The 23,049-nt window shown below is 52.9% G+C and overlaps 2 protein-coding genes across 2 annotated transcripts; both read left to right on the plus strand.

Annotated features, from left to right (window-relative positions):
* The first annotated feature begins 11,156 nt into the window (after positions 1 to 11,156).
* Positions 11,157 to 12,173, plus strand: Gpr32 (G protein-coupled receptor 32). The gene is given in 4 exon segments (XM_047527220.1): positions 11,157 to 11,218; positions 11,220 to 11,644; positions 11,647 to 11,846; positions 11,940 to 12,173. Coding segments are annotated over 4 exon segments (921 nt in total).
* Positions 12,174 to 20,479: 8,306 nt separating this feature from the next.
* Positions 20,480 to 22,036, plus strand: LOC124966169 (formyl peptide receptor-related sequence 7-like). The gene is given in 6 exon segments (XM_047527222.1): positions 20,480 to 20,549; positions 20,959 to 21,148; positions 21,151 to 21,225; positions 21,228 to 21,270; positions 21,272 to 21,774; positions 21,777 to 22,036. Coding segments are annotated over 5 exon segments (1,059 nt in total). The 5' UTR covers positions 20,480 to 20,549; positions 20,959 to 20,970.
* Positions 22,037 to 23,049: the final 1,013 nt, after the last annotated feature.

Genomic DNA, 23,049 nt, shown 5'->3' on the forward strand with positions numbered 1-23,049 from the left:
AATTAAAATACTTGGTTCTCTTTTTTCTGCATAAAGCTTCCAGCAAACACCACAGAAATTTTGAATGTTGTTCCTTCTGGAGGGTATCCGAGCAGGCCAGGATACCCTCCTCACAGCTATTGCTCTGTGTAGAGCTGAAGGAGAGTCCTGACTAATTCTTCCTTGAAAAAGAAAAGAACACAAGAAGTGTGGAGACTAGACTGGAATAGCGAAAGCTGCCATTATTTGAATATGATATGGTTATATAAGTCAATAAATGAACAGATAAACTACTAGAACAAAAATAAGAGATATCAGCAAGGTCTCCTGTAGCAAGATTAATCCGAGAAAAAAATCAATTCCATTTCTTTTTTTTTTTAAATTATATATATATTTTTAGTTGTTGATGGAATTTATTTTGTTCATTTATTTATAGGCGGTGCTGAGAATCAAGCCCAGTGCCTCACACACGCTGAACTACAACCCCGGCCCTCAATTCCATTTCTTTACACCAACAATAAACAAGCATCCTATATTGAAGATACCATTCACAATCCCACCAAAAGCTAGAAATCGTGCAGAAATTAGTAAAGAAGAAAGTGTAAACTTCTGCAGTGGAAACTTAATCTCTGATTCGAATAGAACTTCAGGATAGCCTGAATAAAAACAAGGCCATTCCCAGCTCTTGGTTGGGATGAAAGACGTCACACAGATGTCAAGACCTCACAAATGGTTTATAGATTTAGTACAATTGCACACAACTTTGTGAGGCTTGGTTCAGAGCTAATAATGACTGAGATTCACATAGAAGACAATGTCCACACTTCAAGTGTAACCCAGATTTGTGTAACCATCCCCCAGTTTTAGAACATTTTCACCACCTCAGAGAGAAACCCTGCATCTTTCAGGGATCCTGCTGATGGACTCCCATCTTCCCATATTCTTCTTGTGTTTTAAAACCTTTAACTGTAAAAGGGCACAGGGAATCCGGGGCTTCAGAACTCTTCTGTGTCACAACTGGGCTGGTCATTTGCCAGAGTCTCAGAACTGCCCCTAAAAAGCGTGAATCAAACTGCAGGCAAACACAGCTTGAATTTTAAAAACACTTAATTTTTTCTTGTATTAAGGATGCAAATTTGGGCTGGGGTTGTGGCTTATTAGTGGAGCACTTGCCTGGCATATGTGAGGCACTGGGTTCAATTCTCAGCACCATGTGTAAATAAACGAATAAAATAAAGGTCTATCGACATCTAAAAAATTAAGAAAAAGAAAAAACACAAATTTGACAGCCTTTAAGCTAATAACTCTGCTTATAAAAAACTCACCCTAAAATAATAAGTCAAGAAATAGACTTGGGGGGAAAAAAAACCCTTGTATCCCCTGCGACAGAAGCAGAGTTAGTAGTCTTCTCTGTAGAGGGCACAGGAAAGGGAGGGGCAGCTGGATTCCAGCAGGCAGGTGGATGAGACCCATGAGGAAGCAGAAAGGCCCACCATCTTGCAGGAAGTCACTGGGGCTGGGGGTGTCGCTCAGGGGTGGAGCGTTTGCCTAGCATGTGCGAGGTTCTGGATTTGATCCCCAGCAACACACACACACACACACACACACACACACAGAGTCGGTTGTCCCAATAAATCAACAACCGGGGAAAAAAATCTACCAAGAATTCCTGGAGCAGGGGGCGGAGACTGGGGCAGAGTCTATCTTGTGCTGTCCTATGGCTCTTATATCCTTCTGGGTGATAAAGACAAGATCTTTTCTTCTTTGGAGCAGTTGTGGGAATTCAGACCAAAGAAATAATCCTAAGTGTGGAGAAAAGCTTTATCTTCAAAGACATTATTTGCAGCACTATTTATAATAGCCAAACACTTAGGGAGAAAAAGCACCCCTGGCTTTCGGGCCATTTGGGCCAAGAAAGGATGGAGAAAGGAAGCCACAACACTTGACGGGCGAGTCTGATTTTAAAAAGCTGGAGATTACGAAGCAGCAGGAGAAATACATTCAGGATTTCACCACAGTGAGAAGCAACCCCCAAATCCAGGTAGAGCACAGCCCGGCCGAGAACAGTCTCATGCTCCTGAGTCTTGGCACAGGCAGGCGCCCCCACCGAGAAGCAGGCACGGCCTTTGAAAGAAAGGCCGTCTTGATGGCTCCACAGAGCACACGCTCCCACATGGCCACCCCTCGGAAACCGGGAGGCATCTTCTGACAGCTCACGCCTGGTGCCAACGAGTGTGGGTGGGGACAGGCGAGGACCTGGGGAGACAGAGCTGCATGTGGGGACCCCACCAAGGGGCGGGAATGACCACGCTGGTCAAGAGCCCGTGGTGAGGAGATTGATTGGGGGATGGCAGACCCTGGCCCCCAGGCCCAGTCCCACTCGCGGCTTATCTGTGCCACCTCTGAGCTAAGAATGGCTTTCATGTTTTCCAGCAGCTGGACAAGATTGAAAGAAGAGCAGCCTCCTGGCCGTCAGGCTGACCGGAACCTCACCACCGGGCGTTCATCAGCTCGGTTTCTCGGGCTCACAGCCGCGCCGCTTACGGCCTGTTTTCTATGGATCTGGTCTCGCACTCCGGTGGCAGAGCTGGGTGCTGCAGAGCTGGGTGCTGCAGAGCCGGGTGCTGGCAACACGGGCTGTGTTCTCCCGGAAGCGCCCACTATCATTCTCTGTCCCTTCATGGAGAAGTTGGCTCACCTCCCGTCCGAGGTCCCGGAGCTGTTCTGGCTTAGAAACCTCAGCACCTGAATGGTTCTGCATCGAGTGATTGGGGTGAGCCGAGCCCCCCAGAAAACCTCGTAAGAGTCATAAGATAATCAGAAGGACCTCCTGTAAAGCCTTCGGATGTCCATCTTGGGGCCCCGCCCTATGACCTTATCTAATTCTAATCATCCCCCCAAAGTCCCCAACTCTAAACGCCATGTTAGATTAAGTTTCCGCCCTCTTGTTTTGAGGATTGAACCCAGGGTCGCTCTGCAACCGGCCCACATCCCCAGCCCTTTATTAAATTTTATTTTGAGACAAGATCTCACTAAGTTGCCGAGGCTGGCCTTGAACTTGTGATTCTCCCACCTCAAGTTTCCACCCTCTTAATCCCTCGAAATGGGGGTTAAATTTTAACACAGAATGCCCCGGGTGGGGCACACTCAACCCATATCCAAAACGAACCAGAGATGCCAAATTATTCACGCTTGGAAGAATGTGATATCTGGACTTCGCTTCAAAATCAGCTGCTTGTGGAGGCTGAGGCAGGAGATCGTGAGTTCAAGGCCAATCTCGGGGACTTAGCGAGATCCTATCTCAAGATAGAAAGGGCTGGGGATGTGGCTCAGTGGTAAAGCACCCTGGATTAAATCCCCAGTACCCCCCAGATCAACTGCTGGTGGGGAGGGGATAAAGATGTCAATGGAACAAGGCCACGGAAGTCACACAATGGCACGGAGTCTCCACACTCGGTTGACTGCTCCTGCCTCTGCCTGACGTTTTCTCTAATGCAGTTTTGATTTGTTGTTTGTGAATTTTTTTAGACAAAGAAATCGAACTTGGGGGATACTTCATTTTCGTTGTACTAGTTAAGCACCCCTAATCTGAAATGCTCCAAAATCCAAAACATTGACATGAGCACTGACATGACACCATGGCTAGAAAATTCTTCACCCAACCTCAAGGGTTGGCTGTAGTCAAAACCACAGGCATAGCCAGGCACAGTGGCGCACGCCTGTCATCCCAGCAGCTCAGGAGGCTGAGGCAGGGGTTCAAAGCCAGCTTCAGCAACTTAGGCCCTAAACAACTCAGTGAGACCCCGTCTCAAAATAAAATATAAAAAGGGGCTGAGAATGTGGTTCAGTGGTTAAGCACCCCTGGGTTCAATCCCTGGTACCAAAAAACAAACAAACAAAAACCCCACAGACACAGACAGTGTGCACCATAACAGAGCATCAAGTTCATTTCCAACTACGTGTGGAAGTGTGTCTGAGATGGATGCCTCTCACGGTCAGGGTCAGGGCCACCCCAAGACCTCTCACCAGGTACGTGCAAACATTCCAGAATCCATGGCAGGTGAGGGGCAGGGAGGAGGATTCGAAATCAGAAACACTTCTGGTCCCGGCCATTTCAGATAAAGGACACTCCACCCGTGCTTCCCTCTGGGCACTACATTTCTAAGAGGTCTTTCAGGAGCCAGGAAGTAGGAATTCCAAGGGAAAAGAGGGCGTGTAGTATTTTATAGGCTGTCTTTTATTTCTTGTGATACCTATAAACACGGCGAGTCTCAGTGTCCGTGAAACGCAGCAGGCGGAGCCCTCTCTAGAGTGAAGTCATTGCAGTACTGACCGCTGGCCATGCTTAGGCACCAGCTGTGTGCCAGGGGCCGTTCTCAGTGCTTTGCTTATCTGGACCCATTTCACAGATGCCAGAAAGGGCAGAGCAGGGAGCTGGGGTGACTCTCTAGCCCCCAGGCCCCGAGCCTATCGGGACCTACGTCGAGTGACAGACACTTCGCAGACTGATATTGACCTCTGGGGCCACCAGGGCTCTTGCTCAAGACTCTCCTGCACCCTCGTCTGCCCCCCGCAGATTCACTAGCTGCGTCCTGTTCCCACCCTGGGTTTCTGGCTGGCAGCTGCGGGAAGCAGATACCAGAGGTAGGCAGAGCCTCTGACCCCACTCCCGCCTGGAGGGTGACAAGGGACTGGGATTTGTTGGAAGGAGGGAGCAGGTGCGGGCGGGGCGCACACAGGGAGGTGGCAGAAGAGGATGGGCTCTGGGGTGACAAGAGCTTCCTCGGGTCTCCCCATGCAGAGGCCTCCATGCCCTCCTCCTGCTGCTGGCCCAGCACACGGAATGGTGTCTGGCACTCGGCACCCACCCAAGGTGTGTTTTTAGGCGAATTGGATGAGAATCCATCCCCCCGTGGCAAAGAAGATGCCTTTTTTGTTGTTGTTACTGGAGACTGAACCCAGGGGCACTTAACCACTGAGCCACACCCCCAGCCCCTTTAAAAATTTTTTTTTTTTGAGACAGGATCTTGCTAAGTTGCTTAGGATCTAGCTGCATTGCTGAGGCTGGCCTCCAACTTGTGATCCTCCTGCCTCAGCCTCCCAGGTTGCGGGGATTACAGGCATGTGCCACCACACCCAGTAGAAGATTGCCTTTAATCCACCCTCCAATTACTGATTGAATGCCTACTGTGCGCTAGGGGCTGGTGAACGAGCCACACACTGGCCTTGTCTTGACAGAACTGATTCGTGGGGCTCCGGGAGGAAGGATGTGAATCATGTAGTCAGGGCTGCCCATAGCAATCCCTTCATTTTTAAGAAGGACCCAGGGGAGAGCCTTGCTTTAGTCAAGGTGATCAGGGAAAGTTTTGGGGGAGAAAGTGGAATCTGCATTGAGAAATCAATAAGTTTGGAAACAAGGCCAGGGAAAGAAGGGCAGAGGATGCGGCATGTGCAAAGGCCCTGAGGCAAGAAGGGACGAGGTGAATCTCAGCAATGGACACGGCGCAGGGGAGCTGGGATGTGGTGAGTGAAGGGAGATGAGGTACAAGCAGACTATGGAGGGTCTGCAGGGCTTCCTGGGTCACAACCTCATAAGCCACCTCGAGGAGACCTGTACTTATCCCAAGAGCAAGGAGGAACCTACCCGAGGTGGGAACTCTGGGGCCCAGAGAGGGCAAGCTCCATGTCCAAGACCACACAGCTACTCAGGTCTGAACTCAGATTCAGCCCATGGCTGCCTGACGTCCAAGGCCAGCCACTGCTCAACCCTGGTGACCTCTCCCAGGCTCAGGGTAGGAACTAGCAGCGTGCCTCCCACGTGCCCATCCCCCGGAAACGCTCTCCTATCGCCTCACTGCCCGTGTCTGACTGCCTCCCGAAGGCCCCCCCGAGGGTCTAACGGGAGCCTCAACCACCATGCCAGGCGCTCAGGTCCTGGCCTCATTCCACACCTGCTCCCCAGCAGTGCCAGGAGCACCGTCTTCCTTTTCAAAATCAAGGGCAACTCCACCTTCTGCCTGCTCAAAGGTCCTGTGGTCACCCCAGCTCCGCTCTCCCTGACCTTCACAGCTGGCCCATCAGCAAATCTGGCCAGCTCCACCTGCAACGCAGAATCCCTGGCCGGGCCACCCTCCTCGCTCACCTGGATCACTCAGCAGCCTCCTCCCTGGCCTCTTGTCCCCACGCTAGCCCCTTTCCATCTAGTTTCAACCCAGAAGCCCAGCAATGGTCAAAACCTGTCAGATATTGTCCTTCCTCTGCTCAAGAGTCTCCAGTGGCTCCCAGGGGAAAAGCAGGGGAGTCCTCGCCATGACCCACAACTTCTGTATAACCAGCCCCCTTCCCTCTCTGCCCTCTCTCGCCCCCTCCTCACCTCTCACTCTGGCCTCCTCATTGTTCCTTGGCTATACAGGCACAGTTCTACCTCAGGACCTTTGCACAAGCTGCTACTACTGTCTGCAATGCTCATTCTCCAGATATTTATACAGCTCACCTCCTCACTTCCTTGAAAATCTCTTTTCAGATGGTACTTTCCCAATGAAGTGTCTTACTGACCAGCTGGTTTTAAATATATTTCACATATTTATATGTCAGGGACCAAGAAGAAGTTCTCATTCTGAGGACGTTCTGACCTTTATGATAAGCAGCAGCTCAGGGAGCATTTTGTGGTTGCCTCCCCTGTACAAACACCCTGCAGCTGAAGGCTGACGGATTCCCGGAGCGCGCCCCCTCCCCACTCCCGGCTGATAGTTCTGCCTATGGCCCGCCGGCGTGAACTTGCACCTTATCAGGAGCCCAAAAGAAAAACACAGCCAACCAGCCTGTGTCTCATCATGTCCCTCATTCCCTCAGCATAAATATCCTTGAGAACAATAAAAATTTGCAGCTTGATCAGAATTCCTGTCTTGCTGTCACTCCCTGTGTCTCTTGTCCCTTCATTCCTTCTCTCTTAGGTTTGACGTCCTGCGTTGATGTCCCGCGGGTCGGGACATTTATATATGTATAAAATCTTAATTTATGCATAGAAATTGTTCATATTCACAATTTCAGTCCAATTACAGGGACAGTGTGACATTTCCATACCAATGTGCAGTGGTTAGAGCAGGGTGATCGGTGTCTCCATCACTTCAAACATGGCTCATTTCTTTGTGTTGAAAAGGTTCAAATCCTCTCTACTAGCTATTTTGAAATAAGCGATTAATTGTTGGCAACCAGCGTCATCCTCCTGGGCCGTCCAACGCTGGACGCCATTCCTCCTGTCCGACTGCACCTCCCTGCCCTCAACTGCCCTTTCTGAACCCTCCCTCCTCCCGGCTTCCCAAGTTCTGGCAACCACTCTCCATGCTCCAGGCTGCGAGGTCAACTTTTCACCTTCCAGGCTGAAGCGATAACACGCAGGGCTTGTCTCTGCGCCTGCCTGGTTTCACTTAACGCCACATCCCCCAGGTCCATCCACGTGGCCAAACAGGACAGAGTTCTACTCTTTTGACGGCTGCATACTATTCCATCGCACATCTGAGCCTCCTTTCCTGCATCCATTCATCTGCCAGTGGGGACCTAAGTTGCTTTCTTGTTGGCACTGCCATTCGCAGGCGAGTGCAGATGTCTCTCAGGGGGCTGATTCGTTCCCTTTGGGTACACGCCCAGGAGAGGGATTACCCGGCCACATGGCAGTTCTCTTCCTAGCTCTGGGGGCGCCGTCTTTCGAAACGACTGTACTGATTTATGTTCCCACCGGCCGCCTGTGAAGGCTGCCGTTTCTGCGAACCCTCTCCAGCGCTGTTCTCTCTTCTCTTTTTGACCGTCGCCTTCTCACTCGGGCGAGGAGCTGTCTCTGCGGTTTCCATTCGCGCTGCCCCGACGGTTAAGGGCTGAGCATTTTTCACGAGCTTCCCGGCGACGCGTGCGTCTTCCCGGGGAGAGGTCAGTTCGGGTCCTTGGTGCGTCTGAAGACCCGCATCATCTTTCCCGCTGGGTTGAGTTCCTTCTGCGCACTGGGTGTTTGTCCTTCTCAGAGGCTGTCAGTCGGCTTTCCCACACGGTGACCGAAGGCAGGTCCCTGGAGAGGAGGAGAAGTCGTCTGGAGCCCACGGCCTCAGCGGCCAGTCCACAGACGGCCCGCTCTGGGCCGGGGTCAGCGGGACGCCGTGGTGGGTGGTGAAGGGTGACGGGGAGGAAGGCAGCTCAGCACGTGGCCACCAGGAAGCAGAGAGAGTCCGGCTCCTGGACAGACTTAACCCCGGAGGCCCCTCGGGCCTCCAGCGCTGGCCGGGTGGAGGCTCTGGCGGCGCCAGCCTCCCTCCTCTGAACGTCCCGCACAGCACAGTGAGCTTTGGGGCCGCCTCACATCCGGAGGAGTTCGCCATTGTTTCCCGGGTGCTGAAGTGGACTCTCCGCTCTGTTGGTTACTTCCTTGGCTGTGCAGAAGCTTTTCAGTCTGATGTAACCTTGTTTGTCAATTTTTGCTTCTGTTGGCTGTGCTTTTGGGGTTGTACCCAAAGAAGACTTTGCCTGTTCCAATGTCCTGGGGCATTTCCTCTTCTGCCCCACCCCCACAGTCCCAATGCCCCTAGTTTACCTTGATTTTCTAAGAAAACATTTCATGATCTTCATTCTTCCTAAGAAGTCTGTTAACATTGCTATCATTTCCTTTCAGCCCCAAGAGCTTCCTAAAGCGTTTCTTGTGGTCTGCCCACCATAAATTATCTCAACTTTGGTTTACCTGAAAATGCTCTTCACTGGGCTGCTTGCCTAGCATGTGTGAGGCACTGGGTTTGATCCTCGGCACTGCATAAAATAAATAAAATAAAGGCCCATTGACGACTAAAAACAATTTTAAAAAATGTTCTTCACTGTGGAAGGATACCTTCACAGGTTATAAAATCCCAAATCGACATGTTTCTGTTCTTCTTTTAGCGCCTTAAAAATATGACTCCATCACTTTGTGCCCCCCACCACCACGATAAGTTGGCTGATGTTCATGGCTTTACATAGTGTGATTTGTCATTTTTATTGAACTTTCTTCAAAATTACCTCTTTATCTTTGGATTTCATCAGTCTCCCTATCCGGTGCCTTGCGAGTGATTTTCTTGTATTTATCCTGCTTGGAGTTCACCAAAATTCGTGGATCAGTACGATGATCCACATCATTGTACTAAATTTGGCACATTTTTGCAAATACTTCTCTGTCTCCTTTTCTTTTCCTCCCCTGAAATTCCTGCTATGTCTAGGTTAGGCTGACCCGTGCTGTTCCACAGCATCACTGGTGGGCTCGTTGCTTTTCTTTAATGTTTTTTTTTTTCTTGTCTTTCAGGTTGGGTAATTTCTACTGATCTGCCTTCAAGTGCACTGAGGTCATTTCCCCTCTGTGAAGCCCACACGACTATCTGGTGAAATCTCAACTGCTCATCTCTAGAATTGTCAGTTACTTGTCTTTTTATAATTTTTCTTTCCTGCTAGAATACCCACACTATTTATTTGCCAGGCCAGACCAGCTGAACCCTGGAGGTAGCGAATGAATAATGACACAGAGACAAAGTCCTTCCAAAGCAGGGGGTCAGACGTCTTCCCCCAGGAGGAAGTGAAGTCCCAGACTGACTGGCTCCTGGTTTTCTCAGGAGGCATGAACAAGGGTGTGGTGTTAGGAACACAGAACTAGAGATGTAATTAAAAGTAACCATGAGTGCTGAGCTGCTTGATTTTATTATTTCAGCAAGCAGTTCTCTGTGCCAGCAAGCAGGAACTCTAGATACAATTAAAAGGAACTGAACACAACAGTTTTGCAATTAATTAGCTGAGAGGGGGCGATCTGTGCTTCCTGTCTCTCAGTCAGCCTTGGACAGAACATCCTGGTTTCAGGAATATTCTGATTCTGAAGGTCAGCAGTTTTCATCCTCTATAGTCAAGATGTCCTGAGTGACCTCTAAGTGGACCAAGGGCCTCCACATTTGTTTATTATGAAGACCTTTTCCTTGAAGTCTTTGAACATGTTTGTATTAGATGACTTAACATCCTTGGGTGTTGCAATATCCGGGTTAGCCCAGGGTTTTCGTATTGCTGCTTTTTTCTTGGGTATGACTTGTGCATCTCTTACTTCACATGTCTGGTGGTTTTCAAACAGAGACTGGAGATCATGAGCGATATCAAGACTCTGAATTGTGTTGTGTTCCTTTGAAGAGTGACTTTTGTTTTAGCAGGCAATTATGTTGGCTGGACTGGAACCCCCAAGTCTGTGTCACCTCTGATGGACAATGGCCTAAATCTGTGCTCAGATATTTCTAATTCCAGCTGTTGCTTTTCCACCAGGCATCTTGGTGACTCCCTCAGACATGCCTAATTCAGTCAGGAAAGGATTTAGATGGGTTTTGTATGCAGATTTTTGTGTTTACCTGACAGGTGGCTTCCTTCCACAATTCTCTTCCTCCCTACTGTCTTTCTGGCCAATTTCCTTGCTCATGCCTCTGGGAATGCAGGGGTTTTTGATACTGGAGCTGTAGGGTTGGCGTAGGAGTCCCCACGAAAGATGCAAACTGAAAGACCTCCATTGGGGAATTCTTCCCTAGTTTATGCCTAATTTTGATTACTCTCCAGTGTTTTCAATCAGTAAATTGATTTTTGATATTTTTGTCTAGATTTTGTAATTTTTTGTCTGTAGGACTATTTGAAAAAGCTGTGCTGACATTACCAAAAATCTGAAGCCTTCCTTTGGACTTTTCCCCATAAAGTGTTATCTTCTTATTTTATTTGTTCCTTTCCTACGATGCAAGTACCTTGTTACATTATTCATCTCCAGGACCTAGAACAATATCATTGTTGTATAATCGGCACTCAAAAAATTATTATTATTGTTATTGCTATTATTATTTTGGTACCAGGTATTGAACTCAGGGGCATTTAACCACTGAGCTACATCCCCAGCCCTATTTTGTACTTTATTTAGAGACAGGGTCTCCCTGAGTTGCTTAGGGCCTCTATAAGTTGCTGAGGCTGGCTTTCAACTTGTGATCCTCCTGCCTCAGCCTCCTGAGCCTCTGGGATTACAGGCATGTGCCACTGCACCCAGCCAATAAAAAAGTCATTGAATGGAGGAAGGGATGACTGGGGTCTTTGAGGGGATGGTGGGCTCTAGTGAAAGGCGGCCTCTGACTCTGACATGTGGTGATTCCCCTTCTAGAAAGATGGATGCTTCCGAGTGCCTGCCTGAGCAGGTGTGGTGCCTCCTCCTGCTGACCACGGCAGTCCTCTGTGTCCTCTGCTGTGGGCGTGCTGGGCAATGGGCTGGTGCTGTGGATGACTGTTTTCCGAATGTCCGGCACGGTCACCGCCATCTGGTTCTTCAACCTGGCCCTTGCTGATTTCACTGTCTTGCTGTCTCTGCCCCTCTCCATACACTATGCCGCCTTTGGCCAGTGGACCCTGGACAGTCTGGTCTGCAAACTCTACATGGCCTTCCTGGCCCCTAACTTCTTTGCCAGCATCTACCTCCTGGTCCTTATCTCTGTGGACCATTGCGTCTCTGCTCTGCACCCCCTCTGGGCCCGAAACCACCGCACCGTGCGACGAGCAAGGTGGCTGTCCCTCGGCGTGTGGCTCCTGGCTGCTACCGCATGCGCTCCGTACCTGAAATTCCAGGCCACTGGAGAAGTGAACGGATGTGGCCACTGCTACTTCAGTTCAACTTGGAATTGACATTGGACTGGAATCCAATGGCTTGGAAGAGACGCTTGGCAGTGGCCATGACTCACTTCCTGGTGGGCTTCTTGGTGTCCTTGGTGATCACTGGCACCTGTGCCCACCTCATCTGGGCAGGGCTCAGGTGGGAAGGCTGGGTCCATGCCAGCAGGCCAAGGAGGCTGCTGCTGGTGCTGGTGAGCACTTTCTTCATCTTCTGGTTTCCATTTAACACGAGGCTTTTGGTCCAATCAGGGCTGATGATACAAAAGAAATTCCCCTGGTCCAAGATGACGCTCATCACGTGGGCTACCTTCTCCCTGGGCTGCCTCAACAACTGCCTCAACCCCTTTATCTATGCCTTTATTGGCAGAGAGTTCCAAGAAAAGTGTTTCCGGTCTTTGCCTTCTGCCCTGGCCAGAGCGTTTGGCGATGAGGGATTCATCAATCCTTCTGTCCCAGAGGTGAAGCCCCCAGAGGATGAAGGAAACCTCCGGGTAGAGGCCGGAAGCCTCCCTCCTTAGCGTGCAAACCCTTACCTAGGCTGACTTCCAAGACTGCCACTCCAGGAAGTCTTACCAGCAATCCCTCATCTAAAGGTGGAGATAATGAGGCATTCCCCATCATTCCCTTTCTTTGTAAGAAGATTCCTATTTGTTTTAAACTGGACATGTGGTTAACCAGGAAAAAAGAAAGAAGGAAGGAAGGAAGGAAGGAAAGAAAAACACTACATTTTCCAGTAACTTTTGCAAGTAGTTGCTGCCATGGGACTCCTTTCTGACCAGTAGGAGGGTCAATGTAACTTCCTTGAAGTGCCCTTGATTGAACGGGGCTTTCCCCTCCCTTCCTCCATTTGACTAGAAAGTGAGTGTATCAGTTACCTTTTACTGTGTAACAAACACCCCCCAAGTTGAGAGGCTTAGAAACAAAACCTTTTATGATTTCTGAGGTTAAGCAATGTAGACTGGGCTCAGTTGAGCAGTTTTCTTGTCTTAGTTGGGCTCCCTTATGCACCTGTGTGTCTGCTAAATGACAGATTCTGGGAGAAGTGGCTGGTCAGCTGGGGTAACAGATTGGCTGAGCCATATAGTTCCTACTATCCTGAAGACTGGCTTTAAAAAAAAAAATGTGGCGTTTATGGGGAGAAGTTTCATTTGGTTCTTTAGGGAAGTGCTGGGGATGGAACCCAGGGCCTCGTGCATGTGAGGCAAGTGCTGTACCACTGAGCTACATCCCCGGCCCCGTGAGGAGGGTTTGAGAGTGAGAGAAGCAGGGGATGAAAGCTTGGACTGCTGCACAGGTGACTACCATTCCAAAATGCTGGTCAAAATAAGTCACAGGACTGGGGACAGAGCTCAGTTGGCAGAGCGCTTGCCTCACACGCACAAGGCCCTGGGTTCAATCTCTAGCACCACAAAAAAAAAAAAAAAAAAGAAAAAAAGTCACAATGCCAACTTCAATTGGAAAATCAGCAAAGTGATCTTGTGAAGGGGCCTGGGTACTAAGTGGCACGCAGAGCTGGTGCTTTTGCAATCCACCACAGCAATGATCGTGGCGAGCCACGTGGGACGCTTCTGTGCCCCAAGGAGAGCCCAGCCAGCCCTGGGATGCTTACGCCCGGGGCCACGAGCAGAGAGCCCGGATGGCGGTTCCCTGGAGCCCCTGTTGCGCGGTGTCTGCTGCAGCAGCCGTATGTGTCTGCACCTGCTGGGCACCAGCCTCTGGGCTGTGTGTGAAGGAGATAATAAATTTCTTATTGCCAAAGCCATTGAGAGTCAGACTTGCTCTGACTTGAAACCCCAAGCAGCCCTTGCTGAGAAATGCAAAAATTACTTCCCTCCAGGGACAGAAACACTAGTCGTTCCTGGTCAATGTGTGCCACTCCCTTAGTTTTATGTAGAGGCAAAAAAAAAAAAAAAAAAAGTTATCCAAACCAGAAACCATCATACGACTTGTCCCAGTCCACAGGGGCCACTGGCCCAGCCCCGACGTGTTCTGAGGACTCTGCCTCTCAGAGCCTTAGTTTACCAACTCTGTAAAATGGGACCAAATGCTTCTATGTTCAGGGGTGAGGAGAGGACTAAACGATACAGGAAAGATGGAGGCACCTTGAGAAACACTAACTGGAGGAAGTGACTTATTAAAAACAAAACAAAACTTTAAAGTGGTGTAGGCACACGGCAAAAAGAAGAAATTCTCACTCCCACTCCTAATCCTCCATGCCTACTTTTCCTCCCTGGAGATGATATCACCTTCTTGCATATCCTTCCAGATAGCCTACCCATGCATAATTATTTTTAACACAAACAGAACATGCCAAGTACATTATCCCACACCATGTGTGTTCTATTAAGAGTCTAAGGACTAGGGACGTGGCTCAGTGGTAGAGTGCTTGCCTAGCACGGGAGAGACCCTGGGCTCAATCCCTTACACTGCAAACCACCAAACAAACAAGAAGAGTGAATCTAAAGGGCGGTTGCACATAAATGCCTAGGAGGCTCCCATATGGTTTTGCAGTGGTGGTGGCCAAGCGTTCCCTTATGTAGACATACTGTGCCTAAAGGTATTACGCTGATCCCCTACTGATGAGCACCTAGGTTGCTTTGAGTCTGCTATAATCTATCTTTGAAAGTCTGAAAATTATTCCGTATAAGACACACTAGAGTATATATATATATATATATATATATATATATATATATATTTAAAAAAAAAACAGAACTGGGAGAATTAATTGATCACCAAGTGAAAAACCATGCAACTTAGCCAGGTCACAGAATAAAACTCTACCCCAGGGTTCCCCTCCCTCCTCCTCCTCATCCCAATCACTCCTCCATCTCTTCCGAAGGTGACCTCATTGCTGCACTTAGTTGTAAACACTTCTTTTTTTTCCTCTCAAAGATTTCATTTGAAAAAATTCAAAGGCATGATTACCAGAACAGTACACAATACCACTCAACTAAAGTTCCCAAATGTGGGTACTGTCCCACCCCACAGGGGCTCCCACACTCTCCCCCTCCCCTCCCCTCCCCTCTGCCCCTCTCCCTCCCCCTCCCCCTCCTCAGGCACCTGCACAGGACACCATCACACATCCAGAACATGCAAGTCAGTAGGAGACACCCGACCTCTGCCAACAGAGAGGGTGCCCCTGCCAAGGCGCTGTCCCTGAGGGGCTGTATTTAGAGGCAGCTCCAGAAAATTTCAGACCTTTTGAAAACGGGTACACCATATTTCACATAAATTCTTCAGCCTATGCCACTAAGAACAAGGGCATTTTCCCTGCATGACTGTGACATTCTTCTCTTCCTTAAGAACTTTAACATGTTATGATCTAACAAAAGTCCATATTCAAATTTCCTAACTGTCCCAATTATGAACTTTAACTTTTTAAAAAAAATCAAGATTCTACAATGGTATTCTTTCCCCACCCCAAACTGGTTGATTTAGGTCATAAGCACAGCCTAGAAAGAGTCCCCACAAGTAGAAGTAATAATGCAGGGCACGTTGGAAATTAGAAATCAATAATGAGGAAGAACAAAATATTCCCACTCCAATCGCCTTGGCCATACGTTGCAAAACACCTTTCTCAGTAACTCCTGTGTTCCATGGAAAAACTGATATTCCACCTTATTTCCAAAAATGGCACTTGGAACCTGCCAGAGGTAGGGCCAAGGCTGTGCCTGGAGGAAAATCTATAGCTCTAGTCTTAAACTGGGAGAAGAAAAGTCCAAAAGGAAATTAGTAAAGCCAACAATTCAAGAAAGCAGAAAAAGAACAATACAATCAATGCACCAGAAGTTGAAAGGAAGCATTAATAGAGGTTAATGAGGCAATTAATGAAAAGGAAAAAGCGGTGGGCTGTGATAGGAAGATGTTCTTTGGAGGGAATTGTTATTGTTTTTCACTTACCTCCCTCCCCCCACCTACCAGTAACGTCCTTTAACATTTGTGTTTGTGTACTTTTTTGGGTACCAAAACGCAGACTAACACAATGGTCATTTATTGCTGAGGACACCAGGCAAGTTGCTCCCGCCCTCCACGCCTGGGTCCCACCAGCGCCACACCGGGACACTAACAGGCCTCTGCAAAGGGTCGCTGTGAGGAGTGCGCCTTCAGGGTGGGCAAGGCGCCCAGGCGGTGCCCGGCCCCCGGGAGGCGTTCGCGGAGATCAGGGCTGACACCTGTCAGAGTAAGCGCCTCGGCGGGGAGGGGAACCCGGGTCAGAGGGCGTGCTCCGTGTCGCCAGACACCGCCACTCGGCGCCGCTCCGCCAAGCTGTTTCTCACGGCTGGCTTCGCCAACGCAACCGCCAAGTCAGACTCTTTGATCCTCGCCTTCTCGGAGAGAGAGTGGGATCCCGGGGAGGTTTTTAATTTGCATTGATTTTCTAACGAGCGCGGCTAAGCATTCTCTCCAGCAGACTGCGGCGCTCCGGCTCTCAGCGCCGCTGCGGGACCCTCCCGGCGGGGCGCGGGCGGTGGTCTCCGGTGGCCGAGCAGCGCAGGCAGCGCGGCGGAGCGCGGCCGCGGCCCCGCGGGGGCACCTGGCATCTCCCTGGACCGCCTCGGTGAGCCTCGGGTTTCTACTCCGCCAAATCGGGACTAAGGCTCCTCATCTCACAAGACTGCTGTGACAACAGAGGGCGATTCGCGCCTCCATTCATCACGACCATGGCTCATCGTGTCCTAAGTGCCAGATCCTGTCCAGGGATTTATAAACCTGTGAACCCCCGAAATCAGTCCACGAGGACGGCACTGCCTTGATGTCCTTCATACAGACCAGGAAACTCGAGGCTCAGCGAGGTAAAGTCACACCGCAAGTAAGTGGCGGAGCGGGACTTGACGGGTCTGACTGCATTATCCCATCCAGTTGTGCTTATAGGGGACTGTCGGGGAAATGGCGCGGTTTTAGAGAAAGGTGAAGGAGACAAAGATCGTTAATTTGAAGAACTGACATTCCAGTGGGAAGGGCTGAAATTCCAGTGGGAGGGGCTGACAGCCAGGGGAAGGGGCTGTGTCCAGAGGGCGGAGCGCACACTCCAAGAGGAGGAGCTTACGTCCAAGTGGGTGGGGCTGAATGTGAATTTGGGGGCGGGGTCGACATTCCAGCGGGTGGGACTTTCCGTTCTAGGGTGCCCGTCGCCTTCGCCTGCCCTGCGAGCCCTGTCCTAGCCTGCGTTGACCTGGCGCATAGTAGGTGCAAATCCTTTTCACCGCTGGAGATTGCAGCGTAAGGAACGGCCGCCTCTACCCTCAGGGAGCGCGCAGCCTAGGGGAAGGCAGTCCTAACCCACGGATCCCACGGAGAGAGGCTCCCTCCCAGGCAGGAGGGAGGTAATTATGCGATCTTAATCACTACCTCTGTTTCTCGCAGGCAACGAGGGAGGGGAGGCGTCGCCCCCAATCTGGCCTGGTTTGAGATGTTCCCAGCCTTGGGAGACAGTCTGTCATCAAATGTCGGAAAACAGCTGTCATGAGACTCCTCACCCCGACACGTCCCGAGCCCCGCGCAGGAACGCTCCCCGCGCCGTGCACTGTCGGTCTGAGGCCCTGGGGCCTTTTACTCCTCGCCGCTGCTCTACCAGGTATGGGCCTAATTCGTCCACGGTGCCCGCCAGGACGGCAGCCAGGGCCGGGATTCGAACTCAAGACCATGGGAGTCCGCTGTCCGCCTTCTTCCGCAGCACCACCAGATGCCCTGCGGGCTTTCGGGTGCCCACTCTTGTTCTTGTGTGGAATAAAATGAGGAGGTAGCACCGTGACCGAATTTGCCCACGATGAGGGGCGTTTGGGTCCCTTGGGTTTGCTGCTGGATGACGATGGTCCCGCAGGCAGTCCCATGCTGACCCAGCGTGGGTTTGCAGTGTGGATGATTCCGTCTCTGACAAGAGGGTTCTCATGTGTGTCTCCCCCTGTGGGTGATGCAGGCCACCTTGGAGAGGTCAGGCTCAGACCTTGATTTCAAGGAAGTCTCAGGTGACCCTCGAGAGGGGCACAAAGAACAAACAAGGTGCTCAGGCTGTGGCAGAGGGGTTACCACCTCGGGACCAGGGGGTGGGGCTCAAGCAGGGAGTTGGAAGTCCAGGTGGAGGGGCTGGGATTTGCCCCAGGATGCTGGGGAGCCATGGCAGGTGTGTACGCAGGGGAGGGCATGGGTAGAAAGATCCTGGTGGGGGATGGACAGAGGCCAGGAGGAGGCTGCATCCAGGGCCCAGGGGGAGAGGAGTTGGCCTGAGCAGGGAGGGCCTAGCCACTGAGATGGAGAAGGGGAGGGGGCAGACTGGGGACACCCAGTTGGGGGAAACCTGGTAGTGGGTGTGAATCCAGGACCACCCCTCCTCCTCTCTTGCTTTCCCTCTCCCTCCACATCTTGGGCACTCTGAGGTCCACAGGAGCCACAAAGAACAAGGCCTAGCCAAGCAGGCCTCCCACTTCCCCTGCCTGGATCTCCTTCCTCTTTCCCAACCCCAGTCCTACCCACTTCCACCACTGCCTGGTCACTCCCTCCACGTCCCACCTTTGGCCATGTTGGGTGGAGACCCCCTCTCTCTGCAGTCTGTCCCCAATTACCTACCCCATTCTCATTCCAAAGGCAAATTCAACAATGAAGTGACCGTGTGACCTTCAGAGAGTCTCCATTTGCTGGTCTATAAAATGGGTGTATTTGTTTCTTCTTGCCGCTGTAACAAATTATCCAACTTTGGGGGCTTCAAACAACACAAATTATCTTATAAGTCCTAAAAAGATCTTACCGGGCCCTTGAGGACCTGCCTTTCCAGGCTGCTAGAGGTGTCTGCATTCAAGGCTCCAGCCAGTCCCCCGCCTGCAAAGCCTGCAGGGTGGCTTCTGCCTCTCTCCCTGGCTCCCACTTCCTCACAAGGACCTCTGTGGCCACATCGGGCCCACCTGGGCCACCCGAGATGGTCTCCCTGTTGTCAAATGACATGAGCAGCAGCCTTAATTCCATCTGTGACCTTCCCTTCCCATCGCCAGGTCATGGGACACATTCCCAAGTCCCAGGGGTTAGGACAGGGGCATCTTGGGGGCCAGCCGTCTGCCACCTCAGTGGGCACAGGGATCCCTGCTCACAATCATTCACCCAAGAGTTCAGCAGTCTTTATGAAGCACCAGCCACATGCCATGCGGAGCTCTCTCAGGTACAGAGTGGGAGGAATCCGTTGTCCCCTGTGGAGTTTCTACCTGAGAGCAGACGAATGCTTGGCAGGAGGGGGATGTCAGAGACTTCCTGAGCACCAGGAGGAGGGATTAAGGGGAGGGCAAGGGATGAGGGCTGCCGCTGACACCCAGGGTCTGGGAGCAGGACACACTGAACAACCCTGAGGCAGCCAGGAGGCCGCAGGAGGAAGGGTGCCCCAGGCAGGGGGCACAGAGGGTCCAAGCCTACAGTGAGGGTGCTGGGTGCATTGAGGGATTGACGGGGGGATTCAGTATGGTCATTGTCACTAAGCTGCTGACGGAGGCCTGGTTCTCCAGCTGAGAATGCATAGGGACAGGCCAGAGTGAGGTGAGGGCCAGCAAGTGGGAGGTCGGGGACTCCTGGGACGGATGGCACGTGGCCTGCAGCCCTGAGGCTCTTCTCTGGAGAACTGGCCCGAGGTTCTGCCTCTTTCTCACCATTGGGTTCTAGCCTCCCTTCCTCCAGGCCACCGCTCTCCATGCAAGTCTGCCCAAGCCACCTGTCATCCAGACCCCTGGGGACACCAGTCAGCCTTTGGGAGCTCCAGGAAACAGGGCAGAGACCATTCCAGTGGGGGAAGGGGTGCAAGGAAGTCAGAGGGAGAGAAAGAGGTTCCAGGCAGGACTCTGCCTCTTCCGGGAGGGGGGACATTGAATTGGGCATCGTAGGAGTTTGCAGGATGGACACAGGCCGTCTCTCACTCATCCATTTACCAACATGTCCTGTGGCCTCGTGGGGTTGGGTGGCTCAGGACCTAACGTGTTTGAGCAGGATGATACCTCCTCACAGCCACCGTCGGTCACCCTGGATCCCTTCCTGCGTCCTTTTACTTCCTCGCTGGTTCAGTTCTTTACCCTCCTCTCTGCCTCAATTTCCCCCTGATAAGGTGAAGACAGCAAGAGTAACTTCCTCATGGGGGTCTGGGAAGAAATTAAAACGATGTAAAGGTCCTAATACACTGCCCCGTGCCCAGTGGACACTTAGTCCTCGCCCTCGGCACAGCTCCAACCCGCTCTCAGAGACCATGCCTACGAGGACAATGGTACCTGACCCAGTCTGATGGGGGAGTGGTGGCCAGAGAGGGGATTCCAGGGATAGTGGGACCCAATCAGGTTTTGAAGGATGAATAGGAGTCTGCTATCTTCAGCAAAGGGAAGGAGTAAGGGGCACAGGATGAGGTAACAGCAGGCACAACAGCCCCATGCGCGCCTGGGTGTGAGAGGAGGTGGAGCTGAGGCAGGCAGGGAGGGTGGGCTACAACAGGCAGGGCTGCAGCTGGGCAGAGGGGCCGGGACCCACCTGGGTGTGCCCCGGGGAGTGAGTCAGTCCTGCGATTCACAGAGGGGAAACTGAGGCCCAGGATCAGACCTGCTCTGTGCCCTGACTTCCTGCCAGGCCCCGGCTCCCACTTCCTCATCTGCCCTCTGCGAGCTGCCCACAGTCCCCACCTCCGATCCTCAAGGGAGACCAAGCTACCAGCCCCTGCTCAGACACCTGGAAGATACCTGCCCTCCGCCTGCTGGTGTGCTCAGGACACCAGGGAGCAGAGGGGATAAACCGAGGCCCCAGCCCCACATGCAGATCCCGTTAACGTCCAGGCTCCTGGGGCTCACGGTATCTGCTCCGCTGTGGGATTTTGAATTCCACGTTCTGGGTAGTTTCTCCACCTGAAGCAGGAGCTGCTCAGGGACACCACCTGTCAGGTAGGCCTTTGAGGTTAGAAGAGGCAGAGTCCAGGATGAGGAGGAAGGGCAGGGGCTGGCTCTGGAAGCTGGCAGACACCAGGGGGAGTTCAGAAGAGGAGGTGGCAGAGAAGGGGGACAGACATCCAGGGCTTCCGCCTGGGACCGAGGGGCTGGGACCTTGTCCAGGGGTGCCGGGGAGCCCTGGAAGGGCTGTGATCGGGGGCGGGATGGGTCAGCTCTGGAGTATTCCAGAGACTGGAGGCAGGGAGGCTGGGGAGGAGGGTGAGGCCTGAACTGGGTCAGGGCTGCGGGGCAGAACCAGGATGGGCGAGGAACCCCAGAGGATGGTGCCTGGACTCCTGGGTGGACAGTGGGGCTGACTTGAGCTGCAGGTTCCACTAACCTGGTGGCCTGTGGGTCCTGACAGGTTGTCCCGCCCATGGAGGGCCCTTCGGAGACTCCATGGTCGTCTGCCCACGAGGCGCTGTGCCTGCCCTGGGCCACCCTCATTCTCCTCTACTCCCTGGTGGCACTCACCTCCCACCTGCTGGAGGTGGCTGGCCATGGCCTGCTGATCCAGGCTGCGGGGCCCCTCCTGCCTTCCCCTTGGTCAGCCGCCTGTTTGGCCATCAGGCCACCACTGACGCCATCTTCACCGTCCTCCTGCCGCTGACCCTCACCAGGACATGCTGGGTGGAGTGTTCTGCCGCCTGGACCCCAGCCTGGCCTTCCTGACCTTCTCTGCTGACGCACGTGGCTGCCGCCTGCCACACCTCCCTGCTGCAGCCCACCTGGGCGCTGGCTCACCACACAGCTCGGTGGGTGGTCTTCTGGGCCGGTGGGCTCTGGCTCCTCCTGCTGGGCCTAGGTGGGCCAGCCCTGCGAGCCGTGAGGGACCACGCCAGCCCCGCTGACCCCTACAACAGGACTCCTGCTGGGGCGCCCCCTGGCCAAGCCCAGGACTCCAGGTTCTGGGGCCACACGTTGGATCAGCTGGTGTTTGGACTTGGGGTGCGTCTGGGGCTGCTGAGCTCCTTCCACAGCCTCGTGCGGGCCAGGCTGTGGTTGGCCAGGCTCACAGGGCAGCCCCTGCTGCTGGGCATGCCCTGGGCCACCGGGGCCATGCTGTTTCTCTGCTGGTTTCCTTTCCACCTGCTGCTTCTACTGAGGCTCCTGGGGACACAGAAGGCCAGGCTGGACCTGGGGGATGTCTGGGTGCTTCTCAGACCCTTGGGGTTCACCCTGGTGGTGGCCAGCGGTGCCTCAACCCCCTGCTCTATGTGTGTGGGGCCCAGATCCTCCAGCGACAGCTGCGTCAGTTCCTCCAGCCCTGCCTGTCCTGCCGCAGAGGAGCAGCTGAGGAGGAGACTGGGGCGGGGCTCTGGGGATGGAGGCTGAGCCCTCCTGCAGGGACCCAAGAGGCAATTCCTGGGGAATTAGGGACAGTGGGTAGGGAGGGGACAGATTCCGATCTCCTCAACCTGCAGGGAAGAATGCAGGGCTGAGCTGAGAGGCTGCTGGATGTGGTTGGCAGATGGGGAAGAGGAGAGCAGCAGGGGCGGAGGGACAGAGACGGGGTGGGGCACAGAGAACCAGGTGGGGGCAAAGACACCAAGAGAGGGAGGGGGAAAGAGACCCAAAGAGAGAGCGGGACAGAGACTGACAGAGGGAGGGGGACAGAGACCCAGAGAAGGAGGGGGACAGAGAGACCCAGAGGAAGGGGACAGAGACCCAGAGGGAGGGGACAGAGACCCAGAGAGGGAGGGGGACAGAGATCCAGAGGAAGGGGACAGAGACCCAGAGGGAGGGGGACAGAAACCCAGAGAGAGAGAGGGACAGAGATCCAGAGGAAAGGGACAGAGACCCAGAGAAGGAGGGGGACAGAGAGACCCAGAGGAAGGGGACAGAGACCCAGAGGGAGGGGACAGAGACCCAGAGAGGGAGAGGGACAGAGATCCAGAGGAAGGGGACAGAGACCCGGAGGGAGGGGACAGAGACCCAGAAAGGGAGGGGGACAGAGACCCAGAGGGAGGGGGACAGAAACCCAGAGAGAGAGAGTGACAGAGATCCAGAGGAAAGGGACAGAGATCCAGAGAAGGAGGGGGACAGAGACCCAGAGGGAGGGGACAGAGACCCAGAAAGGGAGGGGTACAGAGACCCAGAGGGAGGGGGACAGAGAGACCCAGAGGAAGGGGACAGATACCCAGAGGGAGGGGACAGAGACCCAGAGAGGGAGGGGGACAGAGACCCAGAGGGAGGGGACAGAGACCCAGAAAGGGAGGGGGACAGAAACCCAGAGAGAGAGAGAGGGATAGAGACCCAGAGGGAGGGGGACAGAAACCCAGAGACAGAGGGACAGAGACCCAGAGAGACAGGGGGACAGAGACCCAGAGGAAGGAGACAGAGATCCAGAGAGGGAGGGGACAGAGACCCAGAGAGGGAGGGGACAGAGACCCAGAGGGAGGGGGACAGAAACCCAGAGAGAGAGAGGGACAGAGACCTGGGGTGGGGCACAGAT

Source organism: Sciurus carolinensis, chromosome 16 (genome assembly GCF_902686445.1).
Source record: "Sciurus carolinensis chromosome 16, mSciCar1.2, whole genome shotgun sequence".
NCBI lineage: Eukaryota > Metazoa > Chordata > Mammalia > Rodentia > Sciuridae > Sciurus > Sciurus carolinensis.